The sequence below is a fragment of the Fibroporia radiculosa genome, assembly GCF_000313525.1.
Source record: "Fibroporia radiculosa TFFH 294 genomic supercontigs, scaffold11134, whole genome shotgun sequence".
In the NCBI taxonomy this organism is placed as follows: domain Eukaryota; kingdom Fungi; phylum Basidiomycota; class Agaricomycetes; order Polyporales; family Fibroporiaceae; genus Fibroporia; species Fibroporia radiculosa.
The window spans coordinates 22252-34054 of NW_012133467.1; the positions used below are offsets into that span (position 1 = coordinate 22252).

The 11803-nt window shown below is 52.2% G+C and overlaps 4 protein-coding genes across 4 annotated transcripts; 2 read left to right on the plus strand and 2 right to left on the minus strand.

The window, feature by feature from the left end:
* Positions 1–521: 521 nt before the first annotated feature.
* Positions 522–2777, minus strand: FIBRA_07072 (uncharacterized protein; the record flags this gene model as incomplete). Its single annotated transcript, XM_012328771.1, has 6 exons — positions 522–800; positions 865–999; positions 1059–1416; positions 1468–2138; positions 2193–2327; positions 2394–2777. 6 exons carry the CDS (start codon positions 2775–2777, stop codon positions 522–524), a joined length of 1962 nt encoding a protein of 653 aa, XP_012184161.1.
* A 373-nt stretch (positions 2778–3150) lies between these two features.
* FIBRA_07073 (uncharacterized protein) lies at positions 3151–5563 on the plus strand (the record flags this gene model as incomplete). The annotated part of the gene is made up of 8 exons (XM_012328772.1): positions 3151–3403; positions 3456–3571; positions 3628–3949; positions 4003–4445; positions 4494–4879; positions 4926–4995; positions 5051–5461; positions 5519–5563. The coding sequence occupies 8 exons, from the start codon at positions 3151–3153 to the stop codon at positions 5561–5563; spliced, it is 2046 nt and encodes a 681-aa protein (XP_012184162.1).
* Positions 5564–6089: 526 nt separating this feature from the next.
* Positions 6090–9591, plus strand: FIBRA_07074 (uncharacterized protein; the record flags this gene model as incomplete). Its single annotated transcript, XM_012328773.1, has 15 exons — positions 6090–6382; positions 6442–6923; positions 6977–7038; positions 7092–7186; positions 7239–7313; positions 7363–7529; positions 7590–7682; positions 7718–7743; positions 7809–7940; positions 7995–8076; positions 8132–8406; positions 8457–8576; positions 8627–8736; positions 8784–9409; positions 9461–9591. The coding sequence occupies 15 exons, from the start codon at positions 6090–6092 to the stop codon at positions 9589–9591; spliced, it is 2769 nt and encodes a 922-aa protein (XP_012184163.1).
* Positions 9592–9869: 278 nt separating this feature from the next.
* On the minus strand, positions 9870–11420 carry FIBRA_07075 (uncharacterized protein; the record flags this gene model as incomplete). The annotated part of the gene is made up of 5 exons (XM_012328774.1): positions 9870–10434; positions 10497–10713; positions 10768–10888; positions 10943–11211; positions 11267–11420. The coding sequence occupies 5 exons, from the start codon at positions 11418–11420 to the stop codon at positions 9870–9872; spliced, it is 1326 nt and encodes a 441-aa protein (XP_012184164.1).
* Between the last annotated feature and the right edge of the window lie 383 nt (positions 11421–11803).

Consider the following 11803-nt stretch of genomic DNA (forward strand, 5'->3'; position numbering starts at 1 on the left):
GGAACCATAATGGAAAGTACAACAAGTATACGCTGAGGGCTTTCAATACCCAGATGGTGGAGTATTTTGTGTTTTGTGGGGTGATCGTAATCAACTAGCGCGCGAGGACTTGGTTGAAAACAGAGCGAGGAAGGGAGTTTGGGCGCAGAGCACCGCGCTTCAAGTACGCTGACAAGCCAGGACCAAGCCACATCCAGCCACACGCTCAACATTCTCCGTGACGGATGACATGTGATCGCGCTGCTCGCGTTGCCTGCCGATGGCCCGGGTGCCGCGGTTATGGTTCTTCGAATAATCCATTTCAGGCTCCATGTATTGTAGTCACTTAATTACAAGACTCTAGAAATCCCCACGCACACCACATTTTTGCGTCCTACTCTGGCAACCGGGGCTTCAACCACAAACATGGATATCTCTTTTGGTCAATCGTTTGTCTACAGTACACCACCTGGGTCGTTGGTACCAGGACCATCCCGAACTATACAGCTTGACAAATTCCATCAAGATTCAGGAAACACCTACTAGTATGTTTCCCATATAGTATCGGGAAGCACCTCCCGCATGATAGACCAGTGATGCAAAGCCTCTGTCTCTTGCCATTTCCCGAGTGAATTGCTAGCATCTGTCAAAATATACTGCGATCGTTGCTTTTCGGAAACACCATCGCGCACTGGCGCAAGATCAATCTCTCGCTGTGAGAGTGTACTGAAGATCTGTCGACGCTGCAATGATCCCAAATAGTCGGATGTACGTGGCGCTCGGAATGTAAGCGCAGAATTTGACGGTGTGCAAAAGAACACCTGGGTGCGCCAAGAGGGTCTCAATTCTCTTCAAGGACCTAAAATGCGAGCAAGGAAGACTAACCCAATTGTGGTATTGACTGCGCGCTTCTTGATCTGGATTCAGCTCGTCACTGAACGCACGACACGCTCCAAAGACAGACTCTAGAGTGAGTATGATTGCACGAGACGATTCAGAGTCGAGTTGTCCCGCAAAATTCTTCATTACATGACACGACAATCAGACGATGTTCCCGACTGTCAGAAAAGATGACTTACCACAGCTAGCACACCATCAGGATGCATTAGATGCTTTGTGTCATTCCAGAATTGTTGTGTGAAGACGTGTGCCGGGAGACCACCACCAGAGAATACGTCGTGCAGGACCATGTCGTAAAGCTCCAAGGGTTGTTTGTCTTGTTGCGCGGTATACTCTGACGATGTCTCGTTCTCTATCATAAGTTTACGTTCTCTTACCCATCCTCTAGCATCCCTGAGAACGATCTTCTCAGGATCGAGCTCGGGAAACGCGAAGAATCGTCTTGCGGCGTCATATACGGCAGGGTCAATCTCAACAACAGTGGTCGACACTCCGTTCTGTAAAAGCGCGGAAGCCGACGTGCCAATACCAAGACCACTACCAGGGTACTTAGTGACAACCAGTAACCTGACATACCAAAGTGCTCACATTACAAGAGCACTTTCATGCTCATTCCCGTCAGGCCGTTTCGCTAATCTCACTGCCTCCTGCATCATGAAAGCGTGATAAATGGATTCGCCCAAAGGCTCGCCTGCCTCATCTCTCGCAGCAGGGTCGGATCTCTCGCGCCCAGCCGTTGCCATACTTCCCATCCAGGTGCCTCCAAGTAGCGAATGCCCTGCGCGCAAATACCGCATTGAGTGCAAGTTCCCCACAATGGGCTGACCCTCTGTTGGCGGGAGGGCCTCGCCGACAACGAGGACACCAGAGTATCGCGAGGGAACAGAGGAGAGTATACGGAGTGGGTAGGAGGGGTGATTGTAGACACTGAGAAGGGGTTTCGGGAGCGTGGGTGATTGAAGACTGGTCATGGTCAGCACGAACAGGAGCGGGAGCACGAAGAGCCGCCCATAGCTTTGGCTTGTGGAGTTCGGAGTCGATGGCAAGGGATGTCGCTTTGACTCTATTGGCACAGATACAGATGATCTAGCCATGGAAGACTTCTTCTTGTGTTGACCTTTCGACTTGATTGCTTTGGCGGAACCTACATTCGCTGGTGCTTCCACGAGTTGTATCGGTGGGAGTTCCACCGAAGGAATAGTGGGCAATAAAGGTGAGATAGCCCATACTACAAGCAACAGGGTTCCCGCATACAAAAGCTTGATGGCAAATGAATGGATGGTAAATTAGGTGAATTGAAAGTCAGTACTTACAACTTGACTTTCCGATGCTTCTTTGAGGTAGGGCACAGCAGGCCATAAGTCCTGCAGTGTCATGATTGTTGTCTGAGCCACAGGAAGAGTAATCATTTGTTGAGGAGCATTAGCGTTTTCTTGCTCTACGTTTTGCTGTGTAAGGCGTCAGAGGGCCCAGATGCAGAAAGAAGATAATTCAACACGTCGAGGTTGACCCACCTGAACTGCTTTGACGATTGAAAATCCAAGAAATATAGCAGGGACAATCACGGTCAAGTGTGTAAGGACTGGTCCCCATGTAGGACTGCCCAGCCGTCCGCTGAAGACAGCGAGCCAATAGGCTGTGTGAGGCATGATACATAGTAGGATTCCAGCAGCGAGGGTTGCACGCGAGGCGGACAGAGCAGGCGCAAAGCTACCAGCAATACAGGCGAGCCATACAATTTTATTGAAGTGGTGGTCGGTAGGAGCTGTGCCGTAGAGCGGCGTCAGAGTCCGCCGGTAGGCGAAGACGACAAGGGACAGGCCGAGGATGGTTACTACGGATATAAGCTTGGATATGACATTTCCCAGTACCGAGGTGTTTGCTGGTGCTGGAAGCATGATGGAGGTCGTGGATAAGAGCCCGACATAGGATGGCACGGCGAATATTCGTGCTCTCGCTGCTGGCGCGCGTCGTGAGCGCAAGCTGGTGTTCCCCGGTGTGCCTGGGGCGATCAGCTGCCAAATTTCCGAGGTTCCTCCACGCGTCGCGGTCACATGCTTGGTATTGGCCTCGCACGTGCGATGATGTCAGGACGCGTCACGCGTCTGGATCTCGAAGCGGGACATGACATTAATTGGGAGACAATTCCACCGCTGGCACTGGGCTCGGGTGAATGCGAGCACCAGTCCATCCATAACCGATATATATGCGCTGTTCGTCCTCTGCATCGATCCATCTCTGGTTCCCGTTCAGTCCTAGACACCAAAGATCATGTCCACTGCCCCCCTCGTCGCGAAGACCGTGCTCGATATCGATCCGTGGCTCGAGCATAATGTATCTGCTATAGTTCACCGCCACGACGCGTTCAGAAAATGGAAGGACACTATCGAGAAGAATGAGGGCGGATACGACTCATTCACCCAGGGCTATCTCAAGTTCGGCTTGAATGTCAGGGGGGACGGGTCGGTGGTATACAGAGAGTGGGCACCCACTGTCAAGGAGGCGGTCCTTATCGGTGAATTTAGTGAGTATGCTTGCGTTCCTCTTAAAAGCAAGCGACTTATCGTCTTGCGCAGATAACTGGAACCGGATTTCCCATCCTATGGTGAAGGACTCCTTTGGTGTTTGGGAGATTACTGTGCCTCCCAAGGCACCTGGCATATGTGCTATTCCTCATGACTCGAAGCTGAAGGTCCGCCATTATCCAGAACACTCGCGGACCCTTTGTACTTATATAAATTGTACTAGATCTCCATGATAACGTTGTCGGGCGAGCGCATTGAACGACTCCCCGCTTGGATCAAGCGCGTCACTCAAGATCTGTCCGTCTCCCCCGTGTACGATGCACGGTTCTGGAACCCACCTGAAGAAGAACGATACAAATTCAAACACATACGTCCTCCCCAGCCGAAGAGCGTGCGCATATATGAAGCGCATGTTGGTATCTCGACCTCTGAATACAGGGTTGGGACGTACAAGGAATTCACGGCAAATATGCTACCCAGGATCAGAGACCTCGGATACAACACAATTCAGCTGATGGCTATCATGGAGCACGCTTATTATGCTTGTGGGTACTATGTCTTGGGTTATCTCGATGTGTTTCTCATAGCCCCTTGACAGCGTTTGGGTATCAGGTAACGAACTTCTTCGCGGCCAGCTCGCGCTATGGAACACCGGAGCACCTCAAAGAACTTATTGACACCGCTCACGGAATGGGGATTACCGTCCTTCTTGACATCGTACACTCGCATGCATGCAAGAACGTACTGGATGGGCTAAATCACTTCGATGGCACGGACCATCATTACTTTCACGAAGGTGGTAGGGGTCGTCATGAGCTCTGGGACAGCCGTCTCTTCAACTACGGCAGTTATGAGGTGCTACGCTTCCTCATGAGCAATCTCCGCTTCTGGATGGAGGAGTATCAATTCGACGGATTTCGTTTCGACGGAGTGACCAGCATGATGTATGTACACCATGGTATCGGGACCGGTTTCTCTGGCGGATACCATGAATACTTTGGCCCCGGTGCAGACATTGAGGCAATTGGGTATCTCATGCTGGTAAGTTCCCTTATGTTCAAATCGCATACTACTTATCCCGCCTTGCAGGCGAACGATGCGATGCATGAACTATACCCATCTTGTATCACTATTGCCGAAGATGTTTCTGGTATGCCGTTGCTCTGTGCTCCTGTAGGAAAGGGTGGTGTAGGATTCGACTACCGCCTGTCGATGGCGATACCTGATATGTGGATCAAGTTGTTGAAGCACAAGAGCGACGACGAGTGGGAGATGGGGAATATTGTGCACACACTGACGAACCGCCGATATCGCGAGAAGAGCATTGCGTATGCGGAGAGCCACGACCAGGCACTCGTCGGTGACAAGACGCTCGCGTTCTGGTTGATGGACAAAGAGATGTACACGAATATGTCGGACTTGACGGAGTATACGCCGGTCATTGCCAGAGGTATCGCTTTGCACAAGATGATTCGGTGCGTAACCTATGGACGTGAATGCCAATGATCTGATTGAAAACAGATTACTCGTTCATTCGCTTGGAGGGGAGGGTTATCTCAATTTCGAAGGCAATGAATTCGGTCATCCTGAGGTATGTGTGTATGTGTGCCATATTTTGATACAGTCTAGTTGCTTACTCGCAGTAGTGGCTTGATTTTCCCCGCGAAGGAAACGGGAATTCTTTCCACTATGCTCGAAGACAGTGGAACGTTGTCGACGATCAACTCCTGCGGTATAGGTATCTGAACGAATTCGATAAGGCGATGAATCATACAGAAGAGAAGTACGGGTGGCTCGCAGCAGAGCCTGCATATGTCTCTCTGAAACATGAGGTGGACAAAGTCGTCGTGTTTGAGCGCGGGGGTCTTCTGTTCGTATTCAACTTCAACGCGACGCAGTCATTCACGGACTATCGGGTTGGTGTAGAGGAGCCGGGTGAGTATCATGTCGTCTTGACGAGCGACGAAAAGCGGTTTGGCGGGTTCGACAACGTGACGCTGGGAGGGCAGTATTTCACGACGCCCATGGAATGGAATGGGAGGAAGAATTGGCTACAGGTAGGCACTGAGCCCTCAGAGGCATGCACAACGGATTCTCAAGACTCATATCTGCAGGTGTATATCCCCACGCGCACATGCATTGTCCTTGGGAAATACTAGTTGGATGCCGTAGAGCAGAGTGCTTGTGTATGGACTCTGATTAGGTTCTGTATGTTTCGAAGATGTATGTAGCATATCAGTGTTGTGCTTGAAATGAGAGCTCTCGCTTTCTGTCCAGACAAACTCGTGCGGCGCCGGGACGCATGGAAACGAGGAAACTCAGCCACCGGGACGCGTCTCTGAGTGCATGACCTCATTCTGGCCGGCGGTTGCGGATAGGGAGCTCTCTAAGTTGTTCCGCGGCTGAAGCGCTGAAGGACTGTCGTCTCTTTCCTCTTGTCTGTCAACGGTGCGTAGAAATGTCTTTGGAGTGTCGATTAGAGTCTTACTGGTAAATCCATATCTTTCTGGCTATACTAATCATTGCATCGTCTTGTGCCGTCGGCTTGCCGGCATTACGCAGACTCGCACTGAATACGTGCTTCGCATCTACTCAAGGATCCCACGTACTACTGCGGCTCACCTAACTTGCCTCCGCATATATGAACACCGCCTCTCGTTGATTTGCAACAACATGGACCACGCCATGGCGGGGAACAAGCCGTCAGCAAAACTTGAAAAGCAGCCTGGAACCATACCTGCCCCGGTCGTATCGTCTCCGGCACCCGCTCGCGGTCGGTGCCTCTTGCGGCGAACGGTGCTCGTTGGAATTGCGGCTATTGCCACGTTCTACTATGTGGGCTCCTTGGTCTGTCAGATCAACCGGGAAATCAACGCCCAGCAAGGCTTGTGGCTTGCGAAAGCGTTTGGAGGGCACTCGCAGAAAGGATTCAAACACAAAGCGGCACCTTTTGGAAAGGTTGCGGAGGAGATATTCCTGTAAGGGCCGCTTTCTGTCTAGTTCGCAATTATGCTCCCCGCTGACATAGATATCACAGCGCGGTCCCCAACCCTGCTAGTGCCTTGGCCACCTCCCGTCAGTACGCAACTGCCCCTCATCTCGCAGGCTCCGAAGGCGACTACAAGACTGCGACTGACTTTCTCGCCCTGCTACAGTCAGAGCTCGGCATTTCCGCTTCATCACCGCTCCCCGTCTTCCCCGCTGGCTCTTCCGAGTCGCGCGGTGCCACACTTTCCATCACCTCTTCGTCCCCTTCCAAGCCATCTGCCTGGATCGACGTATATTACCCTGTCATGAACACACCTCTTGATCGCAGTCTGGAAATACTCGATGAAGACGGCAACGCTGTGTGGGCTGCCAACCTTGAGGAGCAGGCAGATGAGACGGATTCGGATGCTGGGAAATACGCCGATGCTGTCCCGACTTTCCATGGATTGAGCAGGGGTGGGGAAGCAGCAGGCAAACTGGTGTATGCGAACTATGGAAGGAAGCAAGACTACGACGCGCTAGTCGCTTCAGGTGAGCAGAAGCTCGAGATTTTGTTATTTATAATCCATTCTGCCCCTCATTAGGTGTCGAACTCAATGGTACAATTGTCATCACCCGATATGGAGGGATCTTCCGTGGGCTCAAGGTCAGCTTGCTCCTCGGTCCTCTAGCTGGCACTTACGAATGCTGGGAGTTTAGGTCAAGGGAGCACAAGACCTCGGCGCCGTCGCTTGTCTTATATATTCGGACCCTCGTGATGATGGGACCGTCACCCAGGAGAATGGCTATGAGGCGTGCGTTTGAAATAAACTTGATTTTTTTTTGCTTGCCTCATCATCGCAATAGATATCCTAATGGCCCCGCACGCAACCCAACATCCGTTCAGCGCGGCAGCACGCAATTCTTGTCTATTTACCCCGGGTGTGTATGCCATATTTTCAGCCGTCGCAGTTGCTGACCTCGCTGCCAGAGACCCAACGACTCCCGGATATCCCTCATACGAGAACAGTACCCGTACGGAAGGGACTAATATTCCCACCATTCCAAGTCTACCCATTTCGTGGGCTAATGCCAAGGTGCTTTTGGACGAAATTGAAGAAGGCGGTGGTAATCGCACGATATCGTTAGTTAACCATGGTGAGCTCGAGCAGTTATCGCATTTTCAACAAGTGTGAACTAACTTGCTCTTGTGAATAGTTGATGATAGGGTGATTCCGATCTGGAATACGATGGGTGTAATACCGGGATATATCAAGGACGAGGTCGTTGTTATTGGAAACCACCGTGATGGTGAGCCTTCGTCGAATCCATGAAGCAGTTCGCAGTTGCTCATTGCATACGTGCAGCTTGGGTATATCGATTGTGTTTTGCCTGTTCGTTCTCCCTAATTGACATGATTTTTCCTCCTTCCGGTAGGTCTTGGGTGCCACTGACCCCTCATCTGGTACTGCTTCGATCCACGAGGTAATCCGTGGCCTCGGTGTACTGCTCAAGCAAGGCTGGAAGCCTCTTCGAACTATCCTCATCGCTAGCTGGGACGCCGAAGAGGTATATTTGCCATGAACTGAATGATTGACTGAACTAATCTTACACCCTTCACAGTATGGTCTGATCGGAAGCACCGAATGGGGCGAAGACTTTGCGGATTGGATCGACGAACACGTCGTTGCGTATGTGAATCTCGGTATGCTATCCTTTCAATCAGTCAGTTCGTGTCATTAACCTACCGTCTGTTTCAGATTCATCTGTGTCTGGATCTAGCTTCTACAGCGCTGCCTCTCCGTCCCTTTCCCATTTCATGCGTTCTGCAGCAGAAACCATTGCACATCCTACCAAACCTGGCCTTACACTTTGGGATGCCACAAAAGACAAAGGCCCTTTATACGGCAATCACATCGACGCAGAAGCGCTTTCCGTTTACGAAGAGGAGCAGGCTCAAATGGCAGCTGATGACCTTGGCGTCAACGTCTTAGGCTCCGGCAGTGATTATACGGTGTTCCTTCAACGTATTGGTGTATGTCAATTTCTAGTATACTGTGTTTCTTGTTGACCCCGACACGCTAGGTGGCGAGTACGAATAACGGCTTCAAGTCGACGTTGTCTGATCCGGTATACCACTACCATTCTGTCTTCGACTCGGAACGGTGGCAGGAATTATATGCTGACCCGGGATTTTTACGTCATGTACGCCATTCGTTAATGGGGTTTGTCATCTTCACTCATCATCTCCCTAGGTCGCAATTGCCCGATTCTTGGGCCTCCAGACCTTGAGGCTTGCTGATTCCATCGTCCTCCCTCTGAATACAACCCACTATTCAGTGCAACTGGATGCGTATCTTGACAAGTGAGTGCGCGCTTAGATATACCAGGCAGCCCTTGACCTGTCTGCAGAGTGGAACAGCTGAGGTCATCGATGGCGCTTGACGTTGATTTCTCGTCTCTGCGCGAATCGATCAGCTCGCTGCGTGCTGCAAGCGTGGCCCTCGATAACGAAAAGTCGGAAGCAGAAAGCGAGCTCAGGCACCTCATTAGGCGCATTGCACGACGCAAGTTTGTCAGAGACCACATCCGCAAGGCGTGGTGCAAGCTGCGGAAGATCTTCCGTAAGCCGTGCAAGCACCGCAAGCACGAGGCGGGAGAGGAGTACGGACACCGCGGCAATGAGGAGCACGCACGCCCTCGTGCTGGCCACGCTCATCCCGCGTCGCCAGCACGCACAATCGAAGGTCGGACGGTAAAGCCACGCGTTGGGCGCTGGGCAGGCATGCTCAAGGAGCAACGTGAGCGCGAGCACGGGCGCGACAGTGCAGACAAGCATGTGCGTGGTCAGAAGTGCCACATCGAAGCTCACGACGGGAAAGACAAGGAGCTCCGCGAGGCGTTCGTGCGTGCCGTCAAGCGTGTGCGCGCTGCGAATAAGAAGCTGGTCGCGTTTGAACGGGGGTTCATCCATCCTGATGGTATCAGGGACCGTGAGTGGTACCGCCACCTCGGTGTCGCTCCGGGAAAATGGCTGGGTGAGTGGTTTCCAGGCTGCGTAGTTTGCGAGCTAAGTATATCCCGAACAGGCTATGGTGCCACCACGCTGCCCGCCCTCACGGAGTCGATTACATTTGATGCCAATGCGACCATGGCGAAATATGAAGCTGGAAGGCTGAAGGTTCTCTTTGACAAACTCGCGGAGGAGATCCAAGTTTAAGTCCAAGAGTTGCAAATGATCTACGTTCACATATAATGTATATGTATATTGATGTATGAGTACGGAGAAATTGACGGATGTTTGTTTTGTACTACGGATGACCTTGATTTACTTCAAATTCAAGAAAATGGAGGACGAAAGAACTCTATAGGACGATTCGGCAGTGCTACATCGGCTGGGTATCATGTTATGGATACATGTTCTATGGTGAGTTGTGTGTGCTGACAAACAGGAATTGAATGATGTGAAGACGACCGGGAGAAGGTCCAACCACGGCTTCAGAACGTGAGTCCAGCGAAGACCAAGCCAACCAGTGACATGATCCAAGGGACTATCCCTGTGCCATACCATGGCGCCGAACTGCTCTTCTGCGCGTTCGGGGACGTGGGCGCATTTGATGTGCCCGATGTATGAGTGGGCTCAGTCGTGTGGCTCCCCGGCGAGTTGGGGCTAGCGTTGGCGGCCATAACATTTGGCGTCGAGTCGTTGCCTCCACCTGCGCCTGCGGTATCGGCATTTCCGGCGCCGCCCGCGTTACCGTCGCTGCCATCGCCGCCTATGGTACCACCAACCTCGGCAACAAGTATACTCCCGCCGACCTCGGCGTCGGCGCCGCTGGTGTTCTTGTAAGCGCCACCAAAGAGGCGCACGACACTCTCGACGTCCCAGCCATTTTGTGCGATGAGCGGGAACGCGTCGATGTATGCCTCTACGCTCTGATCGCTGAGTTCGTGCTCGAGGATGATCAGCCCTGGGCTCTTGCTCCCGCCGTACCACTTTTGGAGGGACTTTTTGATGGCGGCCATGCTTGTCCCACCCGACTCGAGTGCCCAATCGTTGGTGCTATGTGAGCGGGTGGTATGTGAATTGCACGCTTTCCGATAGGGAAGGAGAATGAGACATACTCGTAGTTCCACATGATGGTGGTAAGTCCGAAGACCTCGAGGGCAATGGCGTGAACACGAACGTCCGAATCTCCATACGGTGGACGCCAGAATCGCGGAACGCGTCCACCAGTTAGGTCGTGTATGATCTGCATCGTCCATCCGAGCTCCCCGAGGACCTGAAGGTTACTGAGTGTGGTCATATACGGGTGTGTCCAGGTGTGTACGGCGATGTCGTCTGACGATGCACCCCATGATTAGCATGGATCTTTTCGTGATAGTGAATGCGCACCCTCATTCGTATTGACGGCTATGTCAAACTGGGTCCGGTATTGCACGATGTTCAAGCCAATCATGAAATGTGTCGCATGCAAATTGTTCTGTTTGAGGAAACTGTATAGTTTTGTTGAGGGCTAAATAAATACTGGTGAACCAAGTGCAGCGATGTCAGCGCTCGTGGAGCTTACAGGCAGCGGTCCGTCGTCGAAGCCAGCGCCGACGGTGCCGTTTGGACCGTCCCATATGTCGCCGTCGATCTTACACTGGTACGTCGTCGAACATACCTGTGGGCTGTTCGGATCGAGACTTCCATACGTTGGGTCACGGCCAGGGTTCATGGTAGACTGAGGCAAATCTGGGATCTTTCCCGAAGCCATGGCAGCATTGAGCGCATCGATCCACGCCTGTGGAAGGTTGCTTGGGTCGGGCGAATGAGAAGGGTACGCAGCCGAGGCGGCTGGAAAATGTAGTGTATCATTAGTCGAGAGAGACATGCCAACGGAGCGGCTTACTTGGGGAGGCCGGATCGCGTCTGAAGAGGGCGTGAACAGGATGGTCTTCGTCGTGGTACCAAGTGTCGCGACGCTGGGTCTTGCTTGGTGCGTGCGCAAGAACGGCTGTCAGTGCGTAGGATGTGGCAAGTAGGACAGAGAGAAAAAAGCGCATGATGGGGGGGAGAGGGAGAGATGGGAGAAAGTCGCGCAAGTTGAACTTGGGTCTTTATCCTCGGCCGGCACAACTGTCAGCGTCGATCGGGGCGGACACGGAAACAATCGAGGGCGCATGCTCTTTAAAGGCCGCTCAGGAATGTAGTTATTTCTACTGATGGTATGCGGCGGTATAATCGACTCTGTACCATCGGCTACCATGAAGCTTCCTGCTGAAAATTTGAAGTCTCTGTCGTGGTCGCAATCCCGACTCGACACCGCCGAGAAACCGTGGATCTGTCTGATATGCGTCCTCTCTCTCTGCAGGACAACATCTTTGGTAAGCAGCGTGGTCATGAACGCCAAAAATGAAACGAACTCTTACCGGCTCAAGTTGGACTC